The 27,789-nt window shown below is 38.7% G+C and overlaps 1 protein-coding gene and 1 pseudogene across 2 annotated transcripts; both read left to right on the forward strand.

Annotated features, from left to right (window-relative positions):
- Positions 1–12,262: 12,262 nt before the first annotated feature.
- Positions 12,263–27,024, forward strand: LOC149016111 (kinetochore protein NDC80 homolog). The gene is given in 5 exon segments (XM_089157242.1): positions 12,263–13,606; positions 14,247–14,493; positions 26,191–26,266; positions 26,269–26,336; positions 26,428–27,024. Coding segments are annotated over 5 exon segments (1,776 nt in total). The 5' UTR covers positions 12,263–12,446; the 3' UTR covers positions 26,653–27,024.
- On the forward strand, positions 14,500–23,557 carry LOC149016112 (uncharacterized; annotated as a pseudogene). The gene is made up of 2 exons (XR_016173663.1): positions 14,500–15,974; positions 22,139–23,557. The product of XR_016173663.1 is annotated as an uncharacterized LOC149016112 (transcript).
- Positions 27,025–27,789: the final 765 nt, after the last annotated feature.

Below are 27,789 nucleotides of genomic sequence, written 5' to 3' on the forward strand. Positions count from 1 at the left end.
AAGTTTCGCCACGCACTTCTTGATGCTGAATGCAAATGTAACGGGCACATGGTTGGTTACTATGACGTCATTTTGGGACTTTCGAGATTAGACTAATTAGATTGCTTTGTTACTATCGACTATCGTTCTTACCAGAATCGAAATCTGTATCGTTACGTACCGGATTTGTGGATTCGGTACGACGATACCATACTTGTATTTAGTAAATTGACCGCTTCGTATCGACTAAGATATTGCAATCTCCGATCCATCTCGGTCAGGTCATATATGATACATGTTACTCATTTATAACGACATTGTTGTACAGTTTAATTGCCGTTTATTTGGCTGGACTTTATTCTGATCCGGTGGCTGCTGTGTTGAGAGAGAAAAAGATGCAGGGGTATAAGTGTATTTCCGGCAAAAAGGTAAAAGGGTGTTGATTCGTAGTTGAGCTGCACGTGGCTTCGAAATTGACAGGACCGGCTCAGGCGGTTATTATATTCGAATACGAAAGAATATTCTTCTCAGGCCGCTAGGGATTTTTTTTTTTTTTGGGGTTAAAATTGAAGGTTGGTTTGGTCCTTTGGTATATCCTTCTTTTTCATTTTAAGTAAACGCTGCATTTTGAGCGGGGGTTAGATGAGAAGGACAACAACAGGATCTTCTTTGAGGGTCTATGCGTAAATTTGGTTTTCAGGGGGAGTGTCTCGTATTTACTATTGTTTTTAAGAGATACATGTAAAATCGTACGAGTTTTGATTTACAATTCAAGACCTTGTTGGACTTTTACTTGCTACCTTATATAGAAAACTATTATCACTATACAAGAAGTGCATTTATTTCAACCAAGAGATATATGGATAATAAAGTTTGGATATATCAAAATAAAATATAATAAATAAAAGAGCAAATTGCAGTGGCACCCTAAAATGGAGGCATTAAAGCACTGACATAAAGCACTAACACCCCACTTTATGTTTAAAAAGTACAAAAACTCTCAAAATTGGATTTTTAATTGGATATATTTGTTAAATATATCACTAAAAACATTTAAATTACTATTTATTTTCAAAGATATCCCTATAATAAACAATGTTTGAAAAGTTTTTAGTAACAAATTGGACAAATATATCCAATGAAAATCTAATTTTGACGTCTATGTGTTTTTTAAATATAAAATGGAGTGTCAGTACTTTAAGGCTTCCATTTTGAGGTGCCAATACAATTTGCTCTAAATAAAATAAAATATGAATTTACAAAGTTTTATTCGACAAAACAATTTAACCTTCCTTGTAGAATTTATCCTATTGTAGTTTACAACTAACATTACTTTAATCCTATCAATCTCATCCAAGATATACAAAGGTTTTAGCAAATAATTTGCCCTAATATGTTAGAACCAACAAGATTGATTTTTTTGTAACAAAATTTATACAAATTTTAGAAACCTATTTTAATTTGAGTTTTTTTTTTTAAGATAAATAAAAAGCCATCAATTAGTCAGGTTTTCATGAAATTAATCAATCCATGTAGGGACTTTCATCAAATTTGTCTTAATAAAAAAGGCAGTGTATTTTTATAATTGTGACTTCTTTTATTCTACATTTTAGTGTTCTAAAAATTTTAAATTTTGCAAAATAGAGCCCTTGACTAAAACTCGAAAGAAAAAAGCTAGAAAAAGCAAAATGGAAAAGATGTCAGCCATTTTAGGTAGACAAGCTAGGGTTTCATGGAAATATGGGTTTGTTCAAACCGGTAACCCATTTTATCATGCTATAGCTAAAACCATTATCTATCCTTGTTCCCTTGTGAGCATATATAAAACACTTCTAGTTTTCTACAACTACTTGTGCATATTAGTAACAAACAAAACTACGTGGCAATGAAAGTAAACATGGGGGTGGAAGTGATCTTTACCAAGATCATGAGCACAAAAATGTCCTCCTCCTCACACCCAGACGTTATCTCGCTCCTCTCCATCATCGTTTTTTACTCTTTTTCATGCAAGTCTGAGTCGTAGTTTCCACTTGGGGGGATGGATGTCTGGGCCTCTATGATCTGTCGGAAGTAATGGAGTAAAAGTGAATTATTAATCAAGGGTCCCAATGGATGCAACGTTGCTCTACCGAGCATATTAAGGTTTGTCTTTCTATTCCCATTTATTCCCTCCCAACTACCGCTCACTATCTGAGCAGTAGTTTCTTTATAACAAATCTTAGCATGTCAATCAACTTCTTGTCCCACCTTAAATTTCCACTTCAAGCTACCCCAAAAGTCTTCACAGCAAATTAGTATTGTCTCCAACCAATCCTAAACGTATCTTCCTTTCTTTACTTTTGAGCTTAACTCGTCTCCTTTTTTGGCTCTTTATACTTAAAACTACACAGTTTCTCCATTGTTGTTTTTCACTACTTTTTTGCATTGTTTGCCTTTTCGATCTTATCTGTTGAGAAGAACACTCTAGCAATTTTGGTGTGTAAGTGTAACATGTAGGACCTTTTCTATCTTATCGGTCGAGAAGAACACTCTAGCATTTTTGGTGTGTAAGTGTAACATGTAGGGCCGCAAACTCTCTTCCCCACGATCTCCTGAAAGCAGGACATCCCAACACTGTGTTCCATCCCCAGTTGGGTACGACATGGGTATGTCTCCCAGAACTAGAGGGCGTGGCTCTACACCGGTGTGGCGTTCCACCCGTGGCCATTCTGGAACCCGAAAGTGTGATCCTATGCCTGATACACCCATTGATCGGATCCTCTTTGGCTAAGCTTTAGGCTTCCCACCTTTAACTGAAGCTGCGTTAGGTGGAAGCTTATCTGAAGTTTGGAAGGACATGGGAGTTCTATCTGTGTTCCCCTCAAGGCGGGATGATATCGAAATAATTTTTTCATCGTCTGAAGCAAGAAGCAGCGTTATCAACTTCTCTCCCTGGTGGGTGGGACACTACTTGATCCACCTCTCCATGATCCCATTCCCTGAGAATCAGAAAAAAGGGAAGCTTCCACCCATGGTCGTCTGGACCCAACTCAGAGATATAAGAGCTGATTGAATGTTTGGTGACCTCCTTTTCAATGCTGCTTCCAAGTTAGGCTGCATTCTGGACGCCCAACTCCATCACGCTGACCTTGGATTACCCCCCAACTTAGCACGAGTAAAGATTCTACTAGACATTAACACTCCTGTTAAGCTCACAATCCCTATCAAGAATATGAATGGTGAAACTTTCTACCTCAAAGTACTCTACAAAGTACTATTCATCTACTCTAACTGTGGTAAACTCTCACACGAAGTGGAGTTATGTACCCTCTATGAAAACCCAGCTACAACCAATATCTCTCCCCCATCGGGATCTATCCCAACCGATGTCTTCATTCAAGCCATTACCAACCCTATCTGAAGGCCTCTAATAAGCTCTGCCAATGTTATCACCGAAGGCACCTCCTTCTCTAACCATCCACTACCAAACAACCCTGTCATCATGCAAGCTGTTGTTGATAGAGGAATGTTACAAAGTTCGGATGACGAATTTGTAAAAACTTTTCTTAATAGCCCTCCAAAAAGCTTTGACCCAATCTCATTTGAATTAATATTGGTTATCTAGAGGAAGACAACTCTTGCATTGTGGTCCCACAAACTTCCACCCCCTCTAATTTGAATTTCCTCGAACACCCAATCAGGGAAAGTAATTTCGCCGAAATTTCGCGGAAATTCGCTGGTTTCGCTAACCAGCAAAACGAAATAAGAGGGCGAAACGATATTCGCCGGATATCGCCGATTTTTTGGCGATATCTTGCCGAACTAGCGATATCCGGCGATATCTCGCCGGAAAATCAACACTGTTCGCCTCTTTCAGTCTTTCTCTTCTTTCTCTCCGTCAATCCGAGGGAGCTCTAGCCTCTAGGTCTTCATCGGTGTTGTCTTTGGTGTTGGTGGTGGTAGTATGTCCGGCACCCGGAGGCACCACCGGCAGCGCAGCGATAGGCGGGGCAGTTCAAGGAGAAGAATGGAGGCGACGAAGGGTGCCTACCGACTTCCGGCCACTCCTCCGGCAAGAGTTCGCCGACCGTTCATGGTGAAGATGAAGATGAGAAGATGAAGATGTACAAGACTACAAGCAACCGTCATTCTCACTCATTTATGAAAGTATTAAATATGGTAAATCATACCATCTTCACCTTTTTGGCATTTGAGCCTCATGTCACGTGGCTCTTCAATGACCATGAAATTGTTTAAAAAGGCACAAAAAACAAAAACCTTCAAAGTAAACATGAACCTGATTTGACTAATCGACTTTTCAGTTTTCACTTTTCACATATTATTATTTAATGTAAAAAAACCAAAACTCATACAGTCATACCTATGTGATATGTTTTAAATTTTTAATTACTATTTGGGGTGAAATATCGCCGAAATCTCGGCGATATTTCGCCCTTTAGCTCGGTTCGCTGGGTAGCGAACCGGGCGAACCGAACGAACTATCGTTCCTTGCACCCAATAACCCCATCCACCTCTTTGTTGACCACCACCACCGAATCTTTGCTTCCCAACATCATGTTTAATAATGTTGATGGTATGTTGTCATTTACTGAAAACATGCTACATTAGCATCTTTGGGTACCTAGTGAATGATCCATTTTCCCTCCTGCTGGCTAGACAGAGAATGCGACACTGGCTCTAAACGCCCTTTAGGTCTTCCCCTACTATCGTTACAGCGAATTTTTGATTATTGTATTGTTTACTTCATTTCTTTATGGGCTACAATTTTCTGTTGGTGCAATAAAATATCTATTAGATCTAGGATTCATTTCTCAGCCTAATTTGTTTCCCTGTGCTCTGTTTTGCTTGTTCCATGCATAGTGTTTTTTATTTTAGTTGGTAATCTTGTTTGTTTCTGCTACTTGTGAATCTGCTGCACAGCTCATATGACTTCTTGTTACCCCTTGGATTTTTATAACTTTGTCTCTGTTGCTTGGGCTTGTTTCCCCTTTTCCTAAAATTTACCTTGTTTTTGTTGGTGCCTCTGTTCCCACATTCTTGTTTTATGAGTTAGCTTTGAATTATTTTATGTGCTCTCCACCTCTTGCATTCCTGGGGAGAAAAAAAAGAAAAAGAAAAATGAAATTCCTTTCCTGGAACATTAGGGGTGTGAATGGGAAGTTTACTCGTCAATGTCTTAAGAAGATGATGCTTAAGCACAAACCTCAGGTTCTCTTCTTATGTGATACTAAATGTTCCAACCATCAAAACCTGTTCAGTTCACAAAGCTCTCTTTTCAAAGGGTTCTCCCTTGCTGGTTTTGTTATAGCTCGGGCGCGAATGGTCTAAAGGGAGGACTGTTTGTTATTGCCCAAACTAGCTTTTCAGTTTCTTTACTACTTGTTGATAAACATGTCATTGCCATCTCGGGTAACAAGCCCTCACCCTGGATTGCCATATTTATTTATGTCCCACCAACCTATTCAGAGTGGGTTATGTTCTAGGAATTTTTGGATGCTTTCCTAGGTACTACGGATAAACCCTATTTCATCTTTGGAGATTTTAATGAGGTTATATCTGCTGATAACAAACTTGGAGGCAATTTCAAGCCCATCTCGGCCTTGTATTCTTTCTTGGAGATGGTAAACTCGCACTCCCTATTGGAGATCTCAGCCCCTACTCCAAAATTCACTTGGACTAACCGTCAAAAGCACCAAACCTAATCAAGGAAAAGCTTGATCATATTTTTGCTAATCCCAATTGGATCTCCCTTTTCCCTTCCCTTGCCTAGGTCTGAAGATTACCAGCAAGCTGCTCCGACCATAACCCCATTCTTCTCTCTATCTTAGAAAATAAGCAATGTGGAAAGAAACTCTTCCACTACCAAATAGCCTGGCATCTTCACCCCCACCTTTTTTATGGATGTATCATCAACCTGGGAAGCAAATAGGGGCCAACTTTTGACATAAAAACTTGCCAACCTCTCTAGATTCTTGTCCCACTGGAATGCCTCTTCTTTTGGCAATGTGAATGTTTTGCTTGACCGCTTGACCATTGAAATTGATACCATGGAATCCAGCCATTATCTTGACTTGAAAACCATCAGTGAAAAGAAAGCACTTCTATCTTGGGCCCTTGATGCTGAATAGTTCTTCTGGTTTCAAAAATACCGAAGCATGTACATCTCTGCCGATGATAGAAATACTATATTTTATCACCTCAGCTCCAAGATCAACAATTATATGAGAAAAATCGAATCCATTGATCATGATGGCCGCACTTTAGCTGAACCACACCTCATTGCTTTTGCCTTTGCTCAATATATGCAGAATCTCTTTTCAACCTCCAAACCCCTTGATACCTCTTTCATTCAAAGCCTTCCCCCCCCCCCTGGATGATGTTGATAGACTATCTTCTTTGACCACTGTCCCTACACTTGAAGAAATAAAAACGATAGTTCTATCCCTTAGACCTTACAAAGCCCCTTGATGTGATGGGTTCAATGCCTTCTTCTTCCAAAAAAATTGGGACCTTATTTGTAGGGATGTTCAACTATTTGTCAACTCGTTTTTCACTGATGGGACATTACCGTGGGGCACAAACCATACTCTGTTGCTTTTCATACCCAAAAAAGACAATGCTCGGCTTGTTTCAGATTTTAGACCCATAAGCCTTTGTAATGTCACTTATAAGAGGATTTTTGTTGGCGCCTGCGCAGATATCTTTTGCACAGGCACAAGTATGCGACATCTGTCCACTTTTAATCCAACGGTGCTCAAAAGATAATTAAATCTATATAGGGTTTTTCTTTGTTGAAAATTCGTATACCACCCCAGAAATTATGTAATTTACAACAGCACACCCTAATAGGAAAAAATCTACTTAGCCAAAAAGCTAGTCATCATCATCTCTGATGATCCTAGCCATCGTTGGAGTTGTAGCGTTTCGGGTCTACCTTGACATATCTGTAAAGCATCTTATGCAGAGAACTATATTACTCCTTTAACCGTGAAATACCAGATGCTTCAGATCAGTATCGATCGCAACGATGAAAAAACCGACAGTGAAAGTTGGAAAACAAGGAGGGAAAGAGAGAGGAAGTGAAAACCCTACCAATCGAGTGAAATTGAATAACAAACCCCTGATCTATGAACAGTCATGCATTAACTCTATTGCTGCACCTAATATATTTCATAAAACTAGATATAAATCCTAACCCTAGATAAAAAAAGCTTCAAGAATCGGATCTGAATATTGCAACATGGGACTGTGATTGTAATCCTGAATCATCCATCGTATCAAAGTCGGAGATAATCTGAAATTTTCATATACCATTATACAACAAGGAGTTAGAAGAAGCCATTTTCCATGACAGATCTTAGAAAATAGGGTTGCTAAAACAGGGTAGATGATATAGAAGAATTAAACCCGAAAGTGAGTTGAAAGATAAATTAAAGACAACCCAACTCAGCAATGGAATCTCCAATTTTAATTGGATTTATGTGAGAAAGGAGTAACGCTGATTTTGAGAGAAATCAAAGTACTAGACCAGATTTTTCTTTGTTGCTACAATTTTATCCCTATTGAAATTGTGGGAACTCAGGTAATTTTTTGGGTTTAAACCCCTTTCTCTGCAACTAGGATACAACTGGGGTTTAACTGAACAGGAATATGAGATTTGGTGAAGAAGATGGATTTTGAATGTTGGGTATTTTCCTCTTTTTTTCTGCTCAAATTATACCAACATACGGAACATTTAAGAGTCTACAGAGTAGGAAGGTGATGGTCCATTCCCTCATCTTTTTCTCAAACATTCGTCTCCCTCAAGTCGAGTGTGGGATTTATGGTACCAGTTCCTTTCCTTCTGGTAATACTCAACTCAGTGTCTTCATGTCCATTTATGGATGCAAAGACGCGGTAGAGCTAATAAGATCTTCGCATTGGAGGGAAGCTAGGGTTTTCTTGAATTAGAATCGTTTTCTGACTCTTCCAAGTTTGGCCTTGTTTTGTAAATTTATCCTAAATTAGGGGCCTGTAATTGTAAATTGCAAAAGGTTTTAAAAATTAAAATAAACAGACTTTGTTAAGACCGTTGAATTAAACGCGTGACACGTGTCGAAACCCTGTGCCTGCGCGGATGGCGCGAACAAAAATCCCTTATAAGATCCTCGCAAAAACTCTAGCCCTCCACTTGAAACCCATCCTCAACCATATCATCTCCCCCCTAGAGGGTGCTTTTGTGTCTAGAAGACAAATAACTAAGAATGTTTTTCTTGCACATGAGATCTTCCATTTCATGAACAAAACTAGGGGCAAGGTTGGTTATGTCCTTCTGAAACTCAACATGTCAAAGGTATACGATCGAGTTGAGTGGAATGCTATCTGTGACCTCTTCAATTTCTTAGGGTTTATTCAAACTTGTTGCGAGCTTGTATCTAAGTTCATGAGCTCTGCCACTTACTCTTTCAAAATCAATGGCAATCCCTTTCAATGATTTTCTAGAACTAGGGGAATTAGACAGGGATGCCCCCTCAGCCCCTACCTTTTCTTGCTTATTATGGAAATTCTGTCCAGAATTCTCAATGAATATAGGGCCCTCAATATGTTCAAAGGCATAAAAATTGCAAAAAATGCACCAGAAGTTTCTCATCTTTTCTTTGCAGATGATACGTTCCTTTTTTGTCGTGCTAAGAAGGAGGATGTATTAACATTGAAAGCCACATTGGAACTATTCACTGACATCACAAGACAAGAAATCAATTTGGAAAAAAAGGGAGCTTTCTTTAGTAGAAACGTCTGCCATGAACAGAAAACTCAAATCCTGTCGATTTTGGGGATCCCTGAAATTAAAAAGGATACTCATTACCTCGGGACTAACCTGCTGCATGAAAGATCCGAGTCAAAGAATTTCAAATTCCTCCTCACCAAGATCGGTAGTCGGTTTGCCTCGTGAAAAGCTTCTACCTCTCATTTGCTGGAAGAGAAGTACTCATCAAATCTGTTTTACAACCCTTATCTCTCTACCACATGCAATGTTTTCGCTTCCCAAAAGCAATCTGAAAACAAATTAACTCTCTATGCAATAGATTTTGGTTAGGGAACCCTACCAAAAAAGAGCAACTGGCCTTAACTTCATGGGACAAATGTTGTACACCAAAACATTTAGGGGGCCTGGGGCTCAAAAAAATTGAAGATATCAACAAAGCCCTGTTACTAAAACAAGGTTGAAAACTACTTAATGAGCCCACATCCTCTCGGGCTTCCACCATTACAGCCAAATACTTCCCCAACGCAAGCTTGTTCAATCCCAAAGTCAAACACAAAAGTGGATCTTGGCCTTGGCAAGCCTGTACAACATCACTCCGGAGTTGAAGAACATGATCTCCCGTTAGGTAGGGAATGGCACCAACACCTCATTCTGGTATGATCCCTTGCCCCCTGATGCTAGGAATGTAAGTGAGAAGTACCCTCAATCAAACATTTGGTCACACAACACCACAGTCGCTGAAATGTCACAATATATTTCAGTAATCGGGGAGTATCTCTCAAACTTTAATCTCACTCAATTCCCAATCTCTCTCTTGAATCTCAATCTTCCACATGACACCTAAATATCACACATATCTACCAATGGTGAATTCTCTTCTAAATTGGCAAGTAAGGCATTGAGTAAACAAAAATTTGCTACAATGCCCAATGCTTTCACCCAATGGTGGAAAATGTTATGGAAACTACTGCTACATCCCAAACTCAAATCTTTCTTTTGGCGTCTACTGAATGCAGGGCTACCAGTTAGAGCTACACTATCTTGATGGACGGAAATGCACGATCTTTGTAAACTGTGAGGAGATAAGACAGAGACTATTTGGCATGTCTTCATCTCATGTGAATGGGCAAAGAGAATCTGGGCGGTAGGACCTCTTGTATTGAGAACGGAACACCTAGCCCAAAGATCTATCTTGCACTTGTGCAATGAGTTCCTAATTGATTTCCAACTAAACAAGCATAAAAATCTGTGGTTCTTTTCTGCCTTTGTGACTACCTGTTATTTTATATGGGAAGAGAGAAATAAAGTAACAATGAAAAAACTTAAGCCTAATCCCCATAAGATAATAACAAATATCAACAAATGGCTTCTGGAAATGAACATCACACCCGTGATGGACAAACACCCCAACAATACCTTGCACAATCCACAACATGAGTATAAAATACTAGATACTTACTCTCCTATATTATTATGTGCAGGGTTATATAACGAAGAACTAAAGGTAGCGGGGATGGAGCGTGGGACTTATGGAGCATGGCATTTTCGTTTTTGCTAAAGCAAGGTAGCTGGAAAAAAGCAATTAGCTAGAAGCGTTAATGAAAGCAATGAAGGAAGGCATAAAGAACACAAACACAAATCGCATCAAAGAAGTGTGGATCAATGATGTGAAGGCAATCCCTCTTTTCGACGCTCCACCCAAGTTGCATTGACCTATTCACCTAATATCTGACTCGGTAGATATTAAGTCTACATTGCTAAATGCCACATTTTGTAATTATAAGTCCCCAACACTCCTTAACTCTCTTAATAGCTTAGCTAGTAAGTCTATTAGTAATTATGCCCCAACCAACAGACAAGATAGTTTGAACCTCATACAAACTGAATACATATGTCCGATGCTTAATCAGTAATTTATATATGTTTTTGTGCATATTCCTCCTTAACAAAAATCATTTTGAATCTCAATGAAACCCTCGCCACCAACTTTGCTCCACTGATTTTTTTTAGTTTTCATATTTGATATTTTCAAGGTTACTTTGTCGAACTAATGGTTTCCACCAAGTTTTAGCCAAGGGCACAATTTCATATATTTGAAGTTTCATGTTGAACATAAGTAAAAAAGAATTCACGAAGTGGGGTGGAGATTGTTGGTTAATTCAACCCCATATTGCTCCAATGTTAGGTGTCATGTGATTCAGTATATGATGCATGTTGGTGCACCAACCCTTTGTCAAGTAAACACATAAAAAAACAAATGAATAGTAAACAAAATACATGACAACATGTTTTACCAAACAATCAATAAAAGATTAGATTTCAACTATCATGTAGGACAAGTGTGTGTAACACAAAGGTGAACATGTTTCCATTTCAAACTTATATAATTCATGTATTAAGAAAGTAAGTTTTGAAAAATAATCAAGAAAATCAAAATTTTTTATTGCACTATTTTTTCTTAAACTTACCTACTCAAGACAAGTCAAACGATTCGCTTAATGGGCCTGTTTGGTTACGCGAATCCAGAGATTTCAAATTTCTGGATTCACAAATGGGAGATTTTTACCTATTTGGTTGTGTGAATCCCTAGATTCATGAAATCTAGAGATTTCACCCATAATATCAAAGCGTTAAAGATTTGAACCATAATTCAATAAATATTTTTTTAAGATAAATTTAGAAATTTCATTCCAAAAATTCAAACTAACCAAACAGTTAATTTTACGAATCATGGCTCTAGATTTGAAGTCGGTAGATTTGAAATCTCTAAATTTTTGAAATCTACAGACTCAAGTAACCAAACAGGGCCTTAATTGTGGTCTGTGGTCTACTTGATCACTAGCTTGTTACTAGTTTACTATGGTGCAATGTGTAGGACATGTAATTTTAGAAATTAAAAACTTTACACAATTTTAGTAATTTACAATTGATTTAATTTTACAAGTAAAGATTCATTTTACATGTAATTATGTTTTTTCCCTTTCTCCTCCCACTTTTTTCAAATAAAAAAGAAAAAAAGAGTGAATAAAAATAATATAGTAAAATTGTAAATGCATTTGAGAAGTTAATTACATCTTCCCTCATCCTGTTTCCAAAAGGGCCTATGGGTCCTAGTCATGATGACTGGTGTCACCTTGGTTAAAAAAAAAAAACGTTTCAAAAGTTGAGTCCGGATCTACGACCCCGTCGGGGAGCCCCGACGGCTTACCACCACAAAAAATAAGGGGCCTAGGAGTGGTGATGGGAGGATTTTTTTTTTAAATTATTTTCAGTGGTGGGGCCCACCGTTTTTGTGGTGGAAAAAATCAGGAGCACTCTGTGCTCCCCATCGGAGGTGATGATCCGAATTCTCAAAAGTTAGCGTTAATTTGTAATTTTCAAGAAATAGGGGGAGTAACATGTAAAGTTAGGCAGGGTTCACGAAATAGACCATTATTTTTTTTTTTTAGATGTGTGACAAGTATTCCAGAATCGCATCAAATGGTTAAAATGAATTTAAAAGTCACATCAACATGTCAGACATCATACGAAAATGGATAATCCATTTCTCCGGAGACGGACCAGAGGGCTCGTAACTCATTTGAGGAAAACGCTCTCGCACCGGCAGGAAACGCTGCCAGCGTTCTTGAAATTGTCCTAAGAAATCTTTTGAAAGGAAAATGGATGAAATAAGCGGGAAAGAGGTAGAGAGAGGTAGAGACAGCGATGAAGTGAGACAGAGATGAAGAGGGAGAGAGAGAAAGCGACGGATATGAGAGGTGGGAGACGAAGGCCGAAGGACTCCATCGCTGAGAGACCTTCCATCGACTCTCGCCAGTTTACAGCCACCACCAACCACCGCGATAGCAGAGATTCCGATGCAAGTTTCTGCAGCAGCCGCCCCTCTTTCTCTTCATCCGGCGTCGGCCGCTCTGCCTCTTCGATTCCCTTCAACGATCGCTCCTACCAGAGCAACGCCATCCGTACTATCAACGCCTACCTTTCCTCCCATTCCTTCCCAATCTCACTCCGACCTCCTCTCCCCTCTGCCAAAGACATCACCGAAACTCTACGCTTCCTCTGCCACCGCCTCGAATGGCGCGATCTTGACAAGGCAGACAAGCTCGAAGAAGATCTCTTTCTCCTACTAAAACACCTAAATTGCCCTGTTAAAATCAACAAATCCGTCCTTAAAGCTAGTACCCCTCACACTTGGCCATCTCTCCTTGCCGTCATACACTGGCTCGTCCAGATCGCTCTCTACAGCGATCATGTCTCTTATTCGGACTCCAGCACTAGCAATTTTCTCGGTGACAACAAGCTTATTCTCTATGCACTTCAGAGCTACTCGCTCTATATCCGTGGTGAAGACGATGCCGTCGATGAACTGGACCATGAATTCACTGAAAAGATGGAGCAGGAGAAGAATGCCTCTGCCGAGAAGGTTCAGTTGATGGAAGGAGAGGTTGCGAATCTTGCAGCCGAGATTGAAGCCTTGAGGACGGCGCCGTCCGCGACTGAAGAGCGAGAGAAGGATAAATCTATGTTGGAGAAGGATGTTCAGAAGTTTCATACAATTATTGAGGAGCTCTCCAATGGGATTTTGCTTGTGGAGGCGGCTTTGAAGAAGAAGGAGGAGGAGTTGGACACAAAGGTTAGGGAGAATCAGAGGATCTGTGAGGAGAATGAGGAGTTGAAGAAAAGCATCGATTTGCAGACTGTAAATGCTAGGGATGTAGAGAGGATGAGAAGGGAGTTACAGGCTGTGGAGAGGGATATTGCGGAGGCAGAGGCTTCAAGGAATGTGTGGGAAGAGAAGTCGTGGGATCTTGATACTGCACTTGGGCATAAGTTTAAGGAGCTTGAGAACCTTTCCATTGAATGCAATCAGGCTCTTAGGAGGTAATTTCCCCCTTCTCTGGTGATCTTCTGCCTGCCGTTCACGCATTTTATTTGTTCTAATCTTATTTGTGACTGTTAGATTTTCTCTTTTCATGTTTATTTATATGAGTAGTACAATAAGAAATTCTGATTTAAAGAATCTCTGAGTTGAAGGTGTAAAGTTTTTCCATGGACATTGATTTTGACTAAATACGGGCATTTAGACTAGATGAATATTTATGGTGAACACTACAGAGCTTCATTATTCTAATTTTGCTGGTTGTATGGCTTACACTAGCAAAAAGCACGGCAAATTCTAACCTGGTGTTGAAGGCAAGTGATCCTGGAGTTTTTTTTTGTGGGATATGTAATCTGTTATCCCTATTAGTGCTTACTGAATCACAATTGCTGCTGTTTTTTTTCCTTATAAATATACTTTTTAGTGTGAAGAAATGCATTGTTAATTAAGCCTTATTAATCTTTCTCATGAAGATTCCTGGTGAGGTGCTTAATGCGAATTATTTCCTTTTCACTTCCTTCCATGGTTTTGTGACAGTCAATGTACACTAAAATTACACTGATTAGGGAGCTTTTATTCATTTATTGTCAATTTCAGGTGTAAATCATGATCATACATTGATTCCGTTTTACTTATTGACAGGTTAAAGTTTGGAAATGACTTTCAATATATGCTCAATGCCAAAGGATCAACACCTGCTGAAGTCTTAGGGGTCGACTACAAATTAAATATTAAACCTGCACTCTCTTCGTTAATTGATAGCCTAAAGAAAAGCTCTGTTTCAAAGTTGGAGGAGTTGATTTCGCTTCAGCAACAGTCAGTAGACAATGATTCGAAACTTGAGTCAAAAAGAAACTGTCTTGCAGTGCTTCAGTCAAGAGTTGATGAAGTAGGTTTTCTTAAACTCTTTGCAAATACAATAACATGCGATTTCTCTGTATTTAGCATTAGAGAATCCTTGTGGAAACTAGATCTTCTTTCTTTTTCAATGACTCTTCTCCAACAATTTGACTTATGAAAAATAGGTTATTGGATTATTTCAGCCTATACTATTGCTTAACAAAATTTGTATACACCAACCATATCCAGGCTATCTGTATCAGTATCAGAAGACACTATCTTTTTGCTGAAAGTTTTGACCTCTTATGGAGATGCATATGTTTTTGAGGTTCAAGCAGCCATTAAGAATGAGAATTAGTTTTAAGACATGGCAAATGACTAAGGATGTAGAGGATCTGCAAAGGTATAAGTTGGCTAAAAATAAAGTTAAGAAAATTCAGAAAAAGCAAGAGAGAAGTTTGAAGATTTATATAATTAGCTTTACACGATGGAAGGGGAAAAATTTACTTATAAAATCGCTAAAATAAGGGGCAGCAAGAGTAGAGATTTAGATCATATTGGATGTATTAGAAGTGAAGATGGTAAAGTGCTAGTACGTGATGAAGACATTAAGAAGAGTTAGATTTCTATTTCTCTAGTCTACTGGATGAGCATACTTCAAGTATCTGTGATTGGTACTTACACCATTCACCATGGAATCAACTTTCGAACATATGTATAGAGAATCTTTGTATGAAGTAAAAGAAGCTCTAAGGAGGATGAAAATAGGCAAGTCACAAAGTCCCGATGAAATCCCAATAGATGTATGGAAGAGCTTAGGCACCTATGGGTTAGCTTAGTTGACCAAGTTGTTTAATAAGATTATGAGCACAAAGAAAGAACCAGATGAATAGAGAAGTATAATGGTTCCAATTTACAAAAATAAAGGAGATATTCAAAGCTTTAATAACTATAGAGGCATCAAATTGATGAGTTATACTATGAAATTATGGGAGAGAGTAAGTGAAACACGGTTGAGACAAGTAACCACAATAACGGAGAACCAATAGGCTTTATTGCGGGGAAGATCTACAATGGAAGCTATTTATCTTATTAGGAAGCTTATGGAAAGGTATAGAGAGTATAGGAAAGATCTCCATATGGTCTTTATTGATCTAGAAAAAGCTTATGATAGAGTCCTTGGAGCATTAAGTTGGCAAGTATTACAGAAAAGGGATGTTATAAGTAAATATGTTGACATGGTTAAGGATATGTATGATGGTTCAATGACAAGTGTAAGAATGGTGGGGGGACAAGGTAGAGAATTCCCAATTACAATTAAGCTACGTCAAAGATTAGCTTCAAGCCCATAATTAGTTGCACTTGTGATTGATGAATTAACTAAAAACATTTAGGATGAGGTTCTTTTGTGTATGCTTTTTGCTAATGCTATTGTGTTAATAGATAAGTCACAAGTAGCTTCTAATACTAAGTTAGAATCATGGATAGCAACTTTAGAATTAAAAAGGCTTTAAGCTAGGTAGAATGAATGTGATCGTGAAATCAAAATACCTCATGCCCTAATTGCTTCGGACCAAACATACAAGGGTAAATTGGAATAACAGAGAAGACAATCACATGATGACGGAGTTCGGCATGCCTACTCTCCGGGACTCGGTATGAATCAATCCACTATAGGTATGGGTGATTCGGACTAAGAGAAGAACAACAAGGAACATATAACCTGATATACACAGTCTCTGGTTCTCATAAGATCATCGAAGGATCGCCTTGCTCTTGCGATCGGAAGCCCTATCTTTCCATCATTAACAACCAACTAGAACCATAGGTACAGGTGACCAAGACGAACGCCATGAACGAAACCTCAGAGCTTCAAGAACCCGTGGAGGCAAACCAAAAATCAAAAAAAGTTGCATAACTCGTCAGCCAAACCCCAGCCCTAATATAATAAGGCATGAACCATACGAACCAAAGAACCGGTTCGGTTCAACACTAACAAATACAAGATTACCAGATTACCCCAACATTCTCCCCCTTAATCGTCCCCCAAAGAACTAACTATAGTGAATTGGATGCGACCGTCATCATCCACGTATACCCGCACACACAAGACAAAAGAAAAAAAAACATAGTACAAAGCAAATAAAAATATGCAAAATACCTAGACACACTAACCATGCAACACTAATGACTCCATGCGGATATACCATGCAACGATCGCACTAGGTAGAGAAACCCTAAACATAACTCATAACTCATAACTCACTCATACAACAATGAAGAGCACACATGCACACACCGGCATATATCCCAAACCGAGATAAACGAATAAGAGTTATAAAAATTTGGGCAGCATCTCCCCTAAAACCGCAACAAATGCAAACCCGATAAACAAACAAATAACCACAAGACACACACCACAATCTAAAACAAGTAATATACAACTCAAAAACTTACGAACATATGTACTAAAAGGCAACATCACCAATTCCCAACAAATCAAGACAATGTAAAAATTTAGAAAGAGGCAATGACTTAGTACCACTCCAGGATTATGCTCGATTTACCTTTTCAACTAAAAGTGAACCATCGCTATTTTATCCCCGAGAAGAAGTATTTAATGTCTATATGTTTGGTTCTATCATGATAAACAGGATTCTTACATAAGAAGATAGCACTCGATTATCAACAAAGACAACAGTTTAATCTTCAAAATACCAAGTTCACATAACAAACCATTCAACCATATACTTTCTTTAACACATTCGGATGCAGAACAAGCTCACCTTTGTAGTGGACAAAGCAACTATAGGTCGTTGTTGCACCTTCCAATCGATGCAATTACCGGATACGGAAAGAAATAAGAAGATAATGATTTCCTCTTATCTACATTACTAGCATAATCTGAGTCGATATCCTTCAAGAATAAGATCACCAGTGTGGACTTGAACACTAAACCTTTATGAACAGACCTTTCAAATACCTTAAAAGCCACTTAAGAGCAAGCCAATGTTCTTTACCGGGATTAGACATAAACCTACTCAATACACTAACAGATGAGCAATATCGTCTAGTACATATCATAAGATACATAAGAGAACCTAAAAGACTAGAATAAGGGATCTTTGACATTTCATCTTTTTCAAAATTATTCTTAGGACAATGATCATTTGAGAGTTTAAAATGTGAAGCTAAAGGAACATTTACATGTTTACAATCAAGCATGTTAAACTTCTCAAGCACTTTCAATAAATATAACCTCCGACCAATGAACATAGTATCCTCCCCCTTATCCCTATGAATCTCAATCCCTAAAATTTTCTTGGTGTCCCAAGTTCCTTCATCTCAAATTCAGATTTCAACTTGTTCTTAACATCTTGAATAAGACTAGAATCAACACAAGCAATCAATATATCATCAACATAAAGTATAAGATATAACACAACGAATCCGAATGAGAAATATAGGCAACTCGTCATAAACACTTTTCTTAAACCCTACACTCAACACAAATGAATCAAAACGTTTATTCCATTGCCTAGAGCCTGTTTAAGTCCATAGAGAGATTTCTTCAACAAGCAAGCTTGTGATTCATCTCCAGCTGCCGAGATGCCTAAAGGTAGTTGCATATATATCCTTTCTTCTAAATTGCCATGAAGAAAGGCGTTTTCACGTCCAATTGCTCTATTGTCATTTTGTTCGAGCAACAAGGGACAACAACAACCTTATAGTCTTATACTTGGCAACCGGAGAGAAAATTTCATCATAATCCACCCCTTCTCTTTGAACAAAACCTTTGCAACAAGTCTGCCTTATATCTTTTGGAATTATCAATTCCATCATCTTTGATTTTAAATATCCACTTACAAGGTAATAACCTTTGATCCTTGGGCTTCGAACTAATTCCCAAACCTGGTTCTTATTTAATGAATCTAATTCATCATTAATGGCTTGAACCCATAAATCTTTATCTTTGGAACCCAAAGCTTCTTCATAGGAACTAGGTTCTTCTAACCCAATATCGAGACGAAATATCGGTCTCATGTGCAAAGTTGGCTACAAACCTTCTAGGTGGCCTAATCATTCTCCTAACTCTATCCCCCGCCAATTGGTAACTACTCGGATCGGAACTTCTTCCACCTCACCGTGAGAAGACTCGGGGAGGGGCAATGGCCCACTCTCAATATCGAAACTACAACCTCGGACTCTTTATTACCGAGCTAGGTTGAGGGGAAGTCAAGGGTACTTTTGGTATACTAGAATCAAGAGTCCGAGCGACTTAAGAAAACATCAGCCCGCCTTAAATCAAATTGAGTAAAGTCTGTCATTCTTTGATCAGTGGATTCAAGTTGGTATTGTCAATGGAAAGACAAGGGAACACACTCTCCCTAAAGAGAACATCCCTACTAATAAAGGTCTTAACACCAGGCACAGTCCTATCCCATAGCTTGTATCCTTTCACCCCCTCAGGATAACCTAGAAAGATGCTCTTTTACTCCCGGGTTCTAATTTTCCAATACTCGATGAGCAAAGGATTCACACCCAAATACCCCGAGGTAACTAAGACCGGGAGGTTTACCCCACCACATTTCCTCGGGGTTTTAAACCCTAAGGTAACGGAGGGACTCCTATTGATTAGGTGAACGTTTTGTAACGCCTTCACCCCGAAACCCTTAGGTACCCCCGACCGATGAGCATACATCTAGTCTCGTTTAAAATTGTCCTATTCATTCTTTCAGAATACCATTTTGCCGAGGGGTGTATTAACAGTCCTATGCCTTTGAATCCCTTTATCATTACAAAATCCATTAAACATTTCATTAACAAATTCTAATCCATTGTCAGTCCCTTAATGTTTTGACTTTCCTTTCACTCAAGTTTTCTACCAAAGCAACCCAATACTTGAACTTTTCAAAAGTTTCATCCTTGGTCTTCAATAAGAAGATCCACACTTTCCTAGAGTAGTCATCAACAAGGGATAAGAAATAAGAGTTTCTACCATAAGACAAGATCAAGCAGGTCCCCACAAATCAGCATGTACATATTCTAATATATCCCCGGATAAGTGAGACCCAGCTCCAAAGCTTAACCGGTGTGCTTACCTAAGACACATGACTCACAAAACTCTAAGTTATCAATGACATCCTTGCCAAACAGGCCTTGTTTACTTAGAGCTTGCATTCCTTTATTGCTTATGTGTCCTAGCCTAGCATGCCACACACTAGTGATATTTGATTCACTTGACGGACAACAAGTATTGGAGATATTATTAAGGAATGTACTACCATCAAAAACATACAAACCGATCGAGAAATGCCCTTTAAACATACATGAGATCCCTTAGATACGAAAGACTACCCCCGGAGATACAAGTTACAAACCCGCTCAAGGCTACTAATTGAAATCAAGTTTCTCTTTAAGTCGGTATGTATCTAACATCATGTAAGGTAAAACAGATTTATTGTGATTTAACAATTCAACAGAACCAATACCAACTACATCACATAAATCATCATAACTTTGGCATTATTCAACTCGGACAGTGTGTAAACCGGGTAGTGTGGACACATGTGATATGTACAACCTGAATCTAAAATCCATCCTTCTTGCCTACTAACCTCGAAATGGTAAGCACCTCACTGATGTCTTCATAGACATTGGCTTGACCATTCTTGGGTCCGGCATATCGATGGGTATTCTCCAATTCCTTCATTTTCCTCTTATATGCAAAATAGTTTTCTTAAAATGTCTTACTTTCTTGCAAAAGAAGCATCTCTGAGGTTTGTATCGACTTGTTGTTCCCATTATTATTCTTATTGTTAGACTCATGGCTTTCAATTACTTTTCCCTTTCCTTTGATCTCCCTTGTTTGTAAGAGCCCTTGCCCTTTCAAACGGTTTTCCCATCGCCTTAGTCTTACCGAAGCCAATAGTTCGACTCCTATTCTTTAAGGCATCAATCATTGTTCTAGGGAAATGTTTTGACATGCATATTTGATTGAGTTCTTCACAACAAGGTAATCATTATGTAATGAATTCAATAGGATAATAGACAAGTCCCGATTTTCCAATTTAGTCTTTTCCCCCGTATTGGCTAAGTCTTGAATAAGCTTCTTAAATATATCTAGGTTCTTGTCAAGGGTAGTTGTGGGTCCATCTTAAACCCATACAACCTCTCCTTCAAATAAATTTTGTTACCTAGATTCTTTTCTCGTATATCCGCTCGCTTGTTCCAAACTTTTATAGGAGTGTTGTCTTCATCATCAAGACACCTAATGACCCCATCTCGTGATGTTCCGGCATGCAACCAATTGCATTCTCCATCACTTCGTCCTCAGACTGGATCAATCTTTCAAAGAAAGCATCCGGGTCATCAATTGATCTTAGGAGCTTCGTTGAGCCATTAGGCTCGAACCTTCCTCTTCCAAATCCCAAAGTCCCCGTGCCATCGAACTTCTCAATATCTACCCCGGAACCCCCATAGGAGTATCCAAACTTAGGTAACTAGGGTCCCTCCCTAGTCCTCAGCTCTACTGGCCTCGTGGTTATAACACTAACCACACCGGGAGGTGTATCCTCCCCCGGTAGACTTAAACCCTTTCTTGGCTCCACTTTGAACCCGGTCCAAAACACTAATCGATATAAGAATCCAATTCACAATCCGATTAATCAATTCTGAAAAATGAAGATTATTCTAACAAAGTGTTAAATAATCAATATTAAATTAATCACAAAAAGAATAATCTCGGTTTATACAAGTTATAAGACGCCTAATAATCGATGTTAACACCACAGATCAATACATACCAAGTATTAGATCAATACTAACATAGAAATTAGACGATATAGTATAATGAGAAATTCAAGATTAAATGAGATTAATTAAAACCATAATCATATCATAATCATCTACCTATACTCGATTGTCACCCAACGTTATAATCGCTTAACGAGCATACCACGCTTATATGACAAAATCTACGAGATTTATAGGACCCGAATCATAGTCATATCACATACATATCATATGAGATGAAAATCAGTTTCATACGATTAATACTTATGCAATTGAATGGAAACTATAAAAACAACATCATCATTCATATAACGAGATATCGCGACAAGAAGATAAAGAATTAGGAATAACCTGAGACAACCTTAACCGTATAGACAATCTTCACATTTAGGATTTAATTGTTTTCACATACCTAAACGGTAGGGACCATGCCATGGCTCTGCCAATCGGATCGTGAAATCAAAATACCTCTGCCCTAATTGCTTCGGACCAAACATACAAGGGTAAATTGGAATAACGAGAAGACAATCACTGATGCGGGTTCGGCATAGCCTACTCTCCGGGACTCGAGTATGAATCCAATCCACTATGGTATGGGTGATTCGCTAAAGAAGAAGAACGAGGAACATATAACCTCGATATCCTCTCGGTTCTCTAGATCATCGAGGATCGCCTTGCTCTTGCGATCGGCCCTATCTTTCCATCATTAACAACCAACTAGACCATGGTCGGTGCCGAAGCGACGCCATGCGCCTCGAGCTTCGACCCGTGCGGAGCAAACCAAAATCGAAAAACAAGTTGCATAACTCGTGCGAGCCAAACCCCGCCCTAATATAATAAGGCTGAACCATCAACTAAAGCCGTTCGGTTCCACTACTACGTTCCGTTCCCCCATGAAGAAAGGATATCAAGTTTGTGACTTAGGTCATGATTGGGCGGATGATGAGGTGGTGAAACTTGATGATAAGTAGATTCCTCAAAGTGATTGTTTAGGTGCCTTGGTTCAATCATAAATAGAAGAGTTTTTTTGCTAGTGGCTCACTCATGTGGGGGTGAAACTAAAGGCATCTCTCTTAAATGCCAATAGTACTGGTGGCTCACCTTGTTAGTATTGGTTACTCATGCTTAATAGAGTAACACCCTATTAAGTAATTCAAAATTTCAACTTCAAATCACCAAAATACCCTTCTAATATCAATTTACTAAACTACCCTCTCATACCCAACCTTTAAGTGGGTCACCCATTTCTTTCCTTCACTTTGCTTGCTAGAAATCACCCACCATCGGAAACTACCAAACAAACACACCTTTGAAAAATGCCGATTGCCGTTTAGGGTTTAGGCTGAAATACATCTCTGAACATCGATTCTTCACACTCCACAAGTTCTTCACCTCTGAAAACCCGTCTTCACTAGTCTGCAAAGTGTAAACCCTTCACAACTACATCTTTTTAATTCTTTCTCCTTTGCAGAGTCATGGGAAAATTCGAATCCTATTCTGCTGATGGATGATGAAGATGATAATGAATTCCACCCAAAATTGCAGTCTTCATCTAATAATCAAAATGATCATTCGTCATCTCCGTCACTGCCATCGTCGTCACAACCGGTAATGGTGGCAGTGGTGGCACCGTCTACCCACCAATTTTTAACCCATCCTTACTAATACAAGCTTGGATCTTTGGCACCGGAGCGGTCGTGAGGACTGTTGGAGTGAAGGCGCCACATCTACGCTAATCGACGCTTGGGGTGAACACTATCTTGAGCTCATCTGAGGAAATTTGAAGTAGAAATACTGGAAAAAGGTTGTTGATGTTGTCACCAATTGCGAAGACTAAACCAAACCTACCAAGACAGATATCTAGTGCAAGAACCAAGTCGATACTTTGAAAAAAAAGTACAAGATCGAGAAGGCCAAGGTCGCTTCTCGAATCACAACCAAGGGTATTCTTTGATCACATTAATGAGATCATTAGCCTAGTTGCTAGGAAGAGTGAAGACAACAATCATAAGAACAATCAACATGAGCAACCATCGGGATCTCTGCTGAAGAACCTCGTCGTTAGGAGTGTCAGATTGTCAAGGCAGCAATTTTCGGCAAGACTTGAATCAACAGGAAAAACTCTGGGAGAGAAGAACTTGTGAAGTGTGAAGAACCAATGTCTATTGTTGTTTTTCAACCTAATCCCTAAAAAAAGCACACAACACCTCTAAAACAAAAATCAATGTTTTTCAAAAGGTTTTCTTTTTTTGGTAGTTTCCAGGGGTGGGTGATTTCCAGTGGTGGCGGCCCTGGCGAGTGATTCACGACAGGCAAAGTGAAGGAAGGAGATGTGTGAAGGGGGGATCCCTTCACCCACCTAAGGGTTGGGTATGAGAGGGTAGTTTAGTAAATTGATATTACTAGGGTATTTTGATAATTTTGTTCTTGGACTTAATTGACATAAGGGTATTTTGGTCATTTGAAGTTGAATTTTTGAATTATTTAATAGTGTTACTCACTTTGTTAAGTGTCAATAACCAATAATAAAGGGTGAATTGCCAATAATATTGGCACTTAAGGGAGGTGCCTTCAGTTTCATCACCACTTAAGGGAGTCTCTGGTAAAAAACTCTAGATAAAACATGTGATGATGTAACCCCCAATCTAGGGTTAGGGGTAGTTTGGTAATTTCCCTAGATTCCTAGGGTTGCCTAGGATTTCCAGCAAAAGGGAGGCTAATTTAGGGTTTATAGGGGCTCTTGAAGCTCCAAAACTCTGCTGTAGAAGATGATTCAGATCTGGAATTTAGAACTTAGGGTTTTAGAAAATCTATAGAAATCTCAAAGAAGAAGATGAATTGTAGGAATTTTCCAGGTTAGGGAAAATAGGGCTGATTGGGATAATAACTGTAGGAATAGTTTCTACAGCTTGGTGTACGGGGGAAGGCGAATGGGGTCTAGGGTGGCTGGGGAGGTGGGACTAATAGAGGGGGATGGCTGCTGCCAGCACAGGAAGAGGGGCAGGGAATGGAAGGGCTACCGTTGGCTTGGGGGAAGAGGTATGGTGTTGTACTTGTAAAAATCTGAGTTAGCTGCTGAAGTTGAAGAGGAAGAAGAAGAACCATTGAATAAATTTCGATCGAAATGGTTGAAATTTCAATCGAAATTGCTGCACTTTTGGAAATCAAAATGAAATATGAATTATTTTGCCAAAATAGTCAATTTCGACCAAAATTTCTCAGATTTCGACCATTTTGCAGGTTTTGACCTAAATTTTGCAAGTTTCGACACTTCAATTTGTTTTTCCTCAATTTTGTTGATTGCTATCACATTTTCACCTAATTTTCATTACTCTTTTGCCTTCAAACACCTCTTTTTCTCATCTTTTGCCTCCAAATACCTCTTAAGCCACAAAAGCTACAAATGAAACGAAACTCATGAGGACCGAAAAATGCGAAACGAAACTCATGAGGACCGAAAAAACTTCCCCTTTTTTTATTTAGTTGGGATAAAGCTTCTTGTTGTTGTCTTGAGATGCATCTGTTTTTGGGACCATATAGTTAAGAGTACAGTGGTAATGGATTTTTTTCCCCAAATGCTTAGAATCTTGGGGGAGGGATTTCTACTTTTTAGAACTCTATCAAATGCCATGGGGATGTCATTTGGTTGCTGAATTTATCCACTAATAAAGGTTAGATACAAGTAGTGCACTACAATTTGTGGTAAAGAAAGGGTGGTATAACAGCAGCTGTGCAGGGGGGCTTGACACCAAATTTGTGGTCTAACTCAATGATTCTGCCGTTGTATTTTATGCTCTTGTCTTTAAGTTTTTGTCTGCACTTCGATGGTCTTTTCTGTGTGTTAAGTTGAAGCTGATAGGTGAGGAGGTTTATAGTATCTTTTCAGCGGCTGCTGTTGGAGTGATGACCTAATTTGGTACCGACAACTCTGTATGATTGCTGAAACCATTAGCTTCTAATTATTGGGTTGACCATCAACTCATATTCTCGATGCAAGTTATTTTTTTTAATTAATAACCCAAGATCCTTTATATCCCAGTCCTTGGATGAAGTTCCAATTAATTTCCAACTTTGATTTTAGGTAAATAGGTGTTTTCCATGGAACAGAAGAACCATCTGTTTACTACACAAACTATCAAAATGGTGATTGATTTCTAACCCAAGTTGGTCTTGCATGCTCTCATTACGTCTCAATGTGAGCCTGCTAATCAAGTCAATGACAATTTATTGTATTTCTCCATGAACAAGTTTGTCTCTTGAGTAATGAGATGCTTACCCATGCTGTCCTTGCAAGTTGTTACTAACATTAGGGGCACAAATCTTAATTGTTTTACCCAACAGTTGTTCAAAGTTCAAACTACAATTTAGTTTATGTTTGTGTTGGGAGCCTGTGTAATAACCTTTGAGCTGCTAAATTAGCTGCTTTTATAGATTATGGGATGATTTTTGAACTATTCCAAAGCAACTAAAAGAGTGTGATTTGTTATACAATTGCATTATATTGCAGTGTCCTAAAAACCTAGAAAGATATGAAGCAGTTTTGCAAATAGTCTAGAGACTGTGTCTCACTGTTGAGTGTTGACTGAACTTTGGATCTGAGGAATGGAAGTCCAGATAACCTTTTTTTTCTTCTCATTTGCCTTAGTGTGCTACTTATGCTATCATGGCCTGTTCTTTAGATGGATACTCATGATGGTTTTACATAAAAAGATTCCTAAAGCAGTTAAGCGCTAGTCTTTAGATGAATACTCAGTTACTTTCATCTCATTTATTATTCTTGTTATTATCTAATTGGATGCACCTGTGTTACAATTTAGTTCATTTTTGAACATTTTTAAATTAATTCTGCCATTTGGGTGAAGGGTTGGGAAAGGATTGCATTGGTAATCAACTTATGTTTCAAGAGCTGCTTTTGTATGCACCCTTGATTCCTTGCAATGATAAATTCCAGGGTGAAGCTCAACTGAGCAAGTTGAAGAAGGAAATACAGGATTGCATGTCCAGATATGCAGTGGAAGCTCAGGAAAAAAGAAAGACATTGAAAGGGAGATGCATGAGATGGATGTGGTGGAAAGAGAAGCAGAAGAATCTTTGAAGGTATGTCCTTGTTCCCCACTTCCACTGAGGCATATGATAGAAACTGTAAATGCATCAATAGGTTTACCTCAATGTGGAATTTTTGTTGCAGGCTTCCAAAGCAAATCTACAGCTTGTGATTGAACAAACTGAAAAGGAAACACAGGTATGTGCTCGCGAATTGGTAATGTTGGTTGATTCAATCTCTAAGTATAAAGAATACGTGGAGTCCAAAATCTTGGCAATGAACAATGATCTCTCGGACAATGCCAAAGCTGTCGCAGCTGCACACAAGCACTCATTGACGGCACAGTTTGGTACTCTTTGTAATGTTTGACTTGTCTCACTCAGTTAATGATTTTGATTTTTTTGGCTGCTGGAAGGGAGGGTGTTGGGGAAGGAAAACTATAACTTTATTCAGTTCATCCCATTTACATGTTGACACTAGTGTACTTGTCAATATATATGTTATTTTGTGTTGCCATATACAGTTTATTGTTTGAACGACATTGTGGAAGGTTTAAAAGTTAAAAATCAGGTATCAAATCATTCTTCATTGATTCTTATCTGAAAGATCCTATAGGGATCAGACTTTGTTGATATCAGTCTGATTAGGCCTAACTTGGTCAGACTAAGATGGTTAAAATCTGTCATTTTCTAGTTAAGTTGGTTTATTATGCCAGTTCTGAGCCTATTTTTATAACATTGGTGGTGTAATTTCAACTGTTTTTGTTACTGCGGATGGTTGGGATGTACAGGTTGCAATCTAATTTCCTGTGACCTTATTACGTTCGATGCAGAATTGGAGAAGTCCAACCGCATGATTATCTGCTTATCTAGTATTTCTATTCAATGGCTGAAATGTCAAACTACAATCTTACTTGACTGAATGTAACATTGCAATTATCCTTAAAATCAAGTTTCTTTTTCCATTTTTTTGACCAAATAAAAAAAAATAATTCTTTTCTCATAGGCACTGAAATAAGAATAGTGAGGCTTTGAATCAGATCCATTGATTGAAGAATAGGGAATTGGATTAGGATGTGTTTGGACGTCAAGAAATTATATTTTTTTGGTCTTGGTAATTTCCTTTTATGGATAGCCTAGGAGGAAGAGAAGATTCCTAGTGGACTTATGTTGTTAGTAGGGGTGTCAAAACCTAACCCGAACCGTTAAAATCCCACTCCCCGCCCCTATAGCCGACTGGCCCGAACCGAAGCTTAATGGGCTGTGTTTGGGCTGAACAATCTTAGCCCGCAATGGTTTGGGCTGGGCCGGGCCAGCCCGTGTGTAGCCCGCTAGCCTGAACCGTTTGGCCCGAAACCAGCCCAAACCCAAACCAGCCCGTTAAATCCGCTATAAAGAAATAAAATAACTTAAATTTAAATGTAAAAGACAAGAAAACCCCAAATATCCATTTGTTTTCCTTAATTGTTTTGCTTTGGAATATGCAAACAACAAGCTTGTCAAAGCT

This window comes from Hakea prostrata, chromosome 5, assembly GCF_041222555.1.
Source record: "Hakea prostrata isolate BN-2017 chromosome 5, UWA_Hpros_2, whole genome shotgun sequence".
NCBI lineage: Eukaryota > Viridiplantae > Streptophyta > Magnoliopsida > Proteales > Proteaceae > Hakea > Hakea prostrata.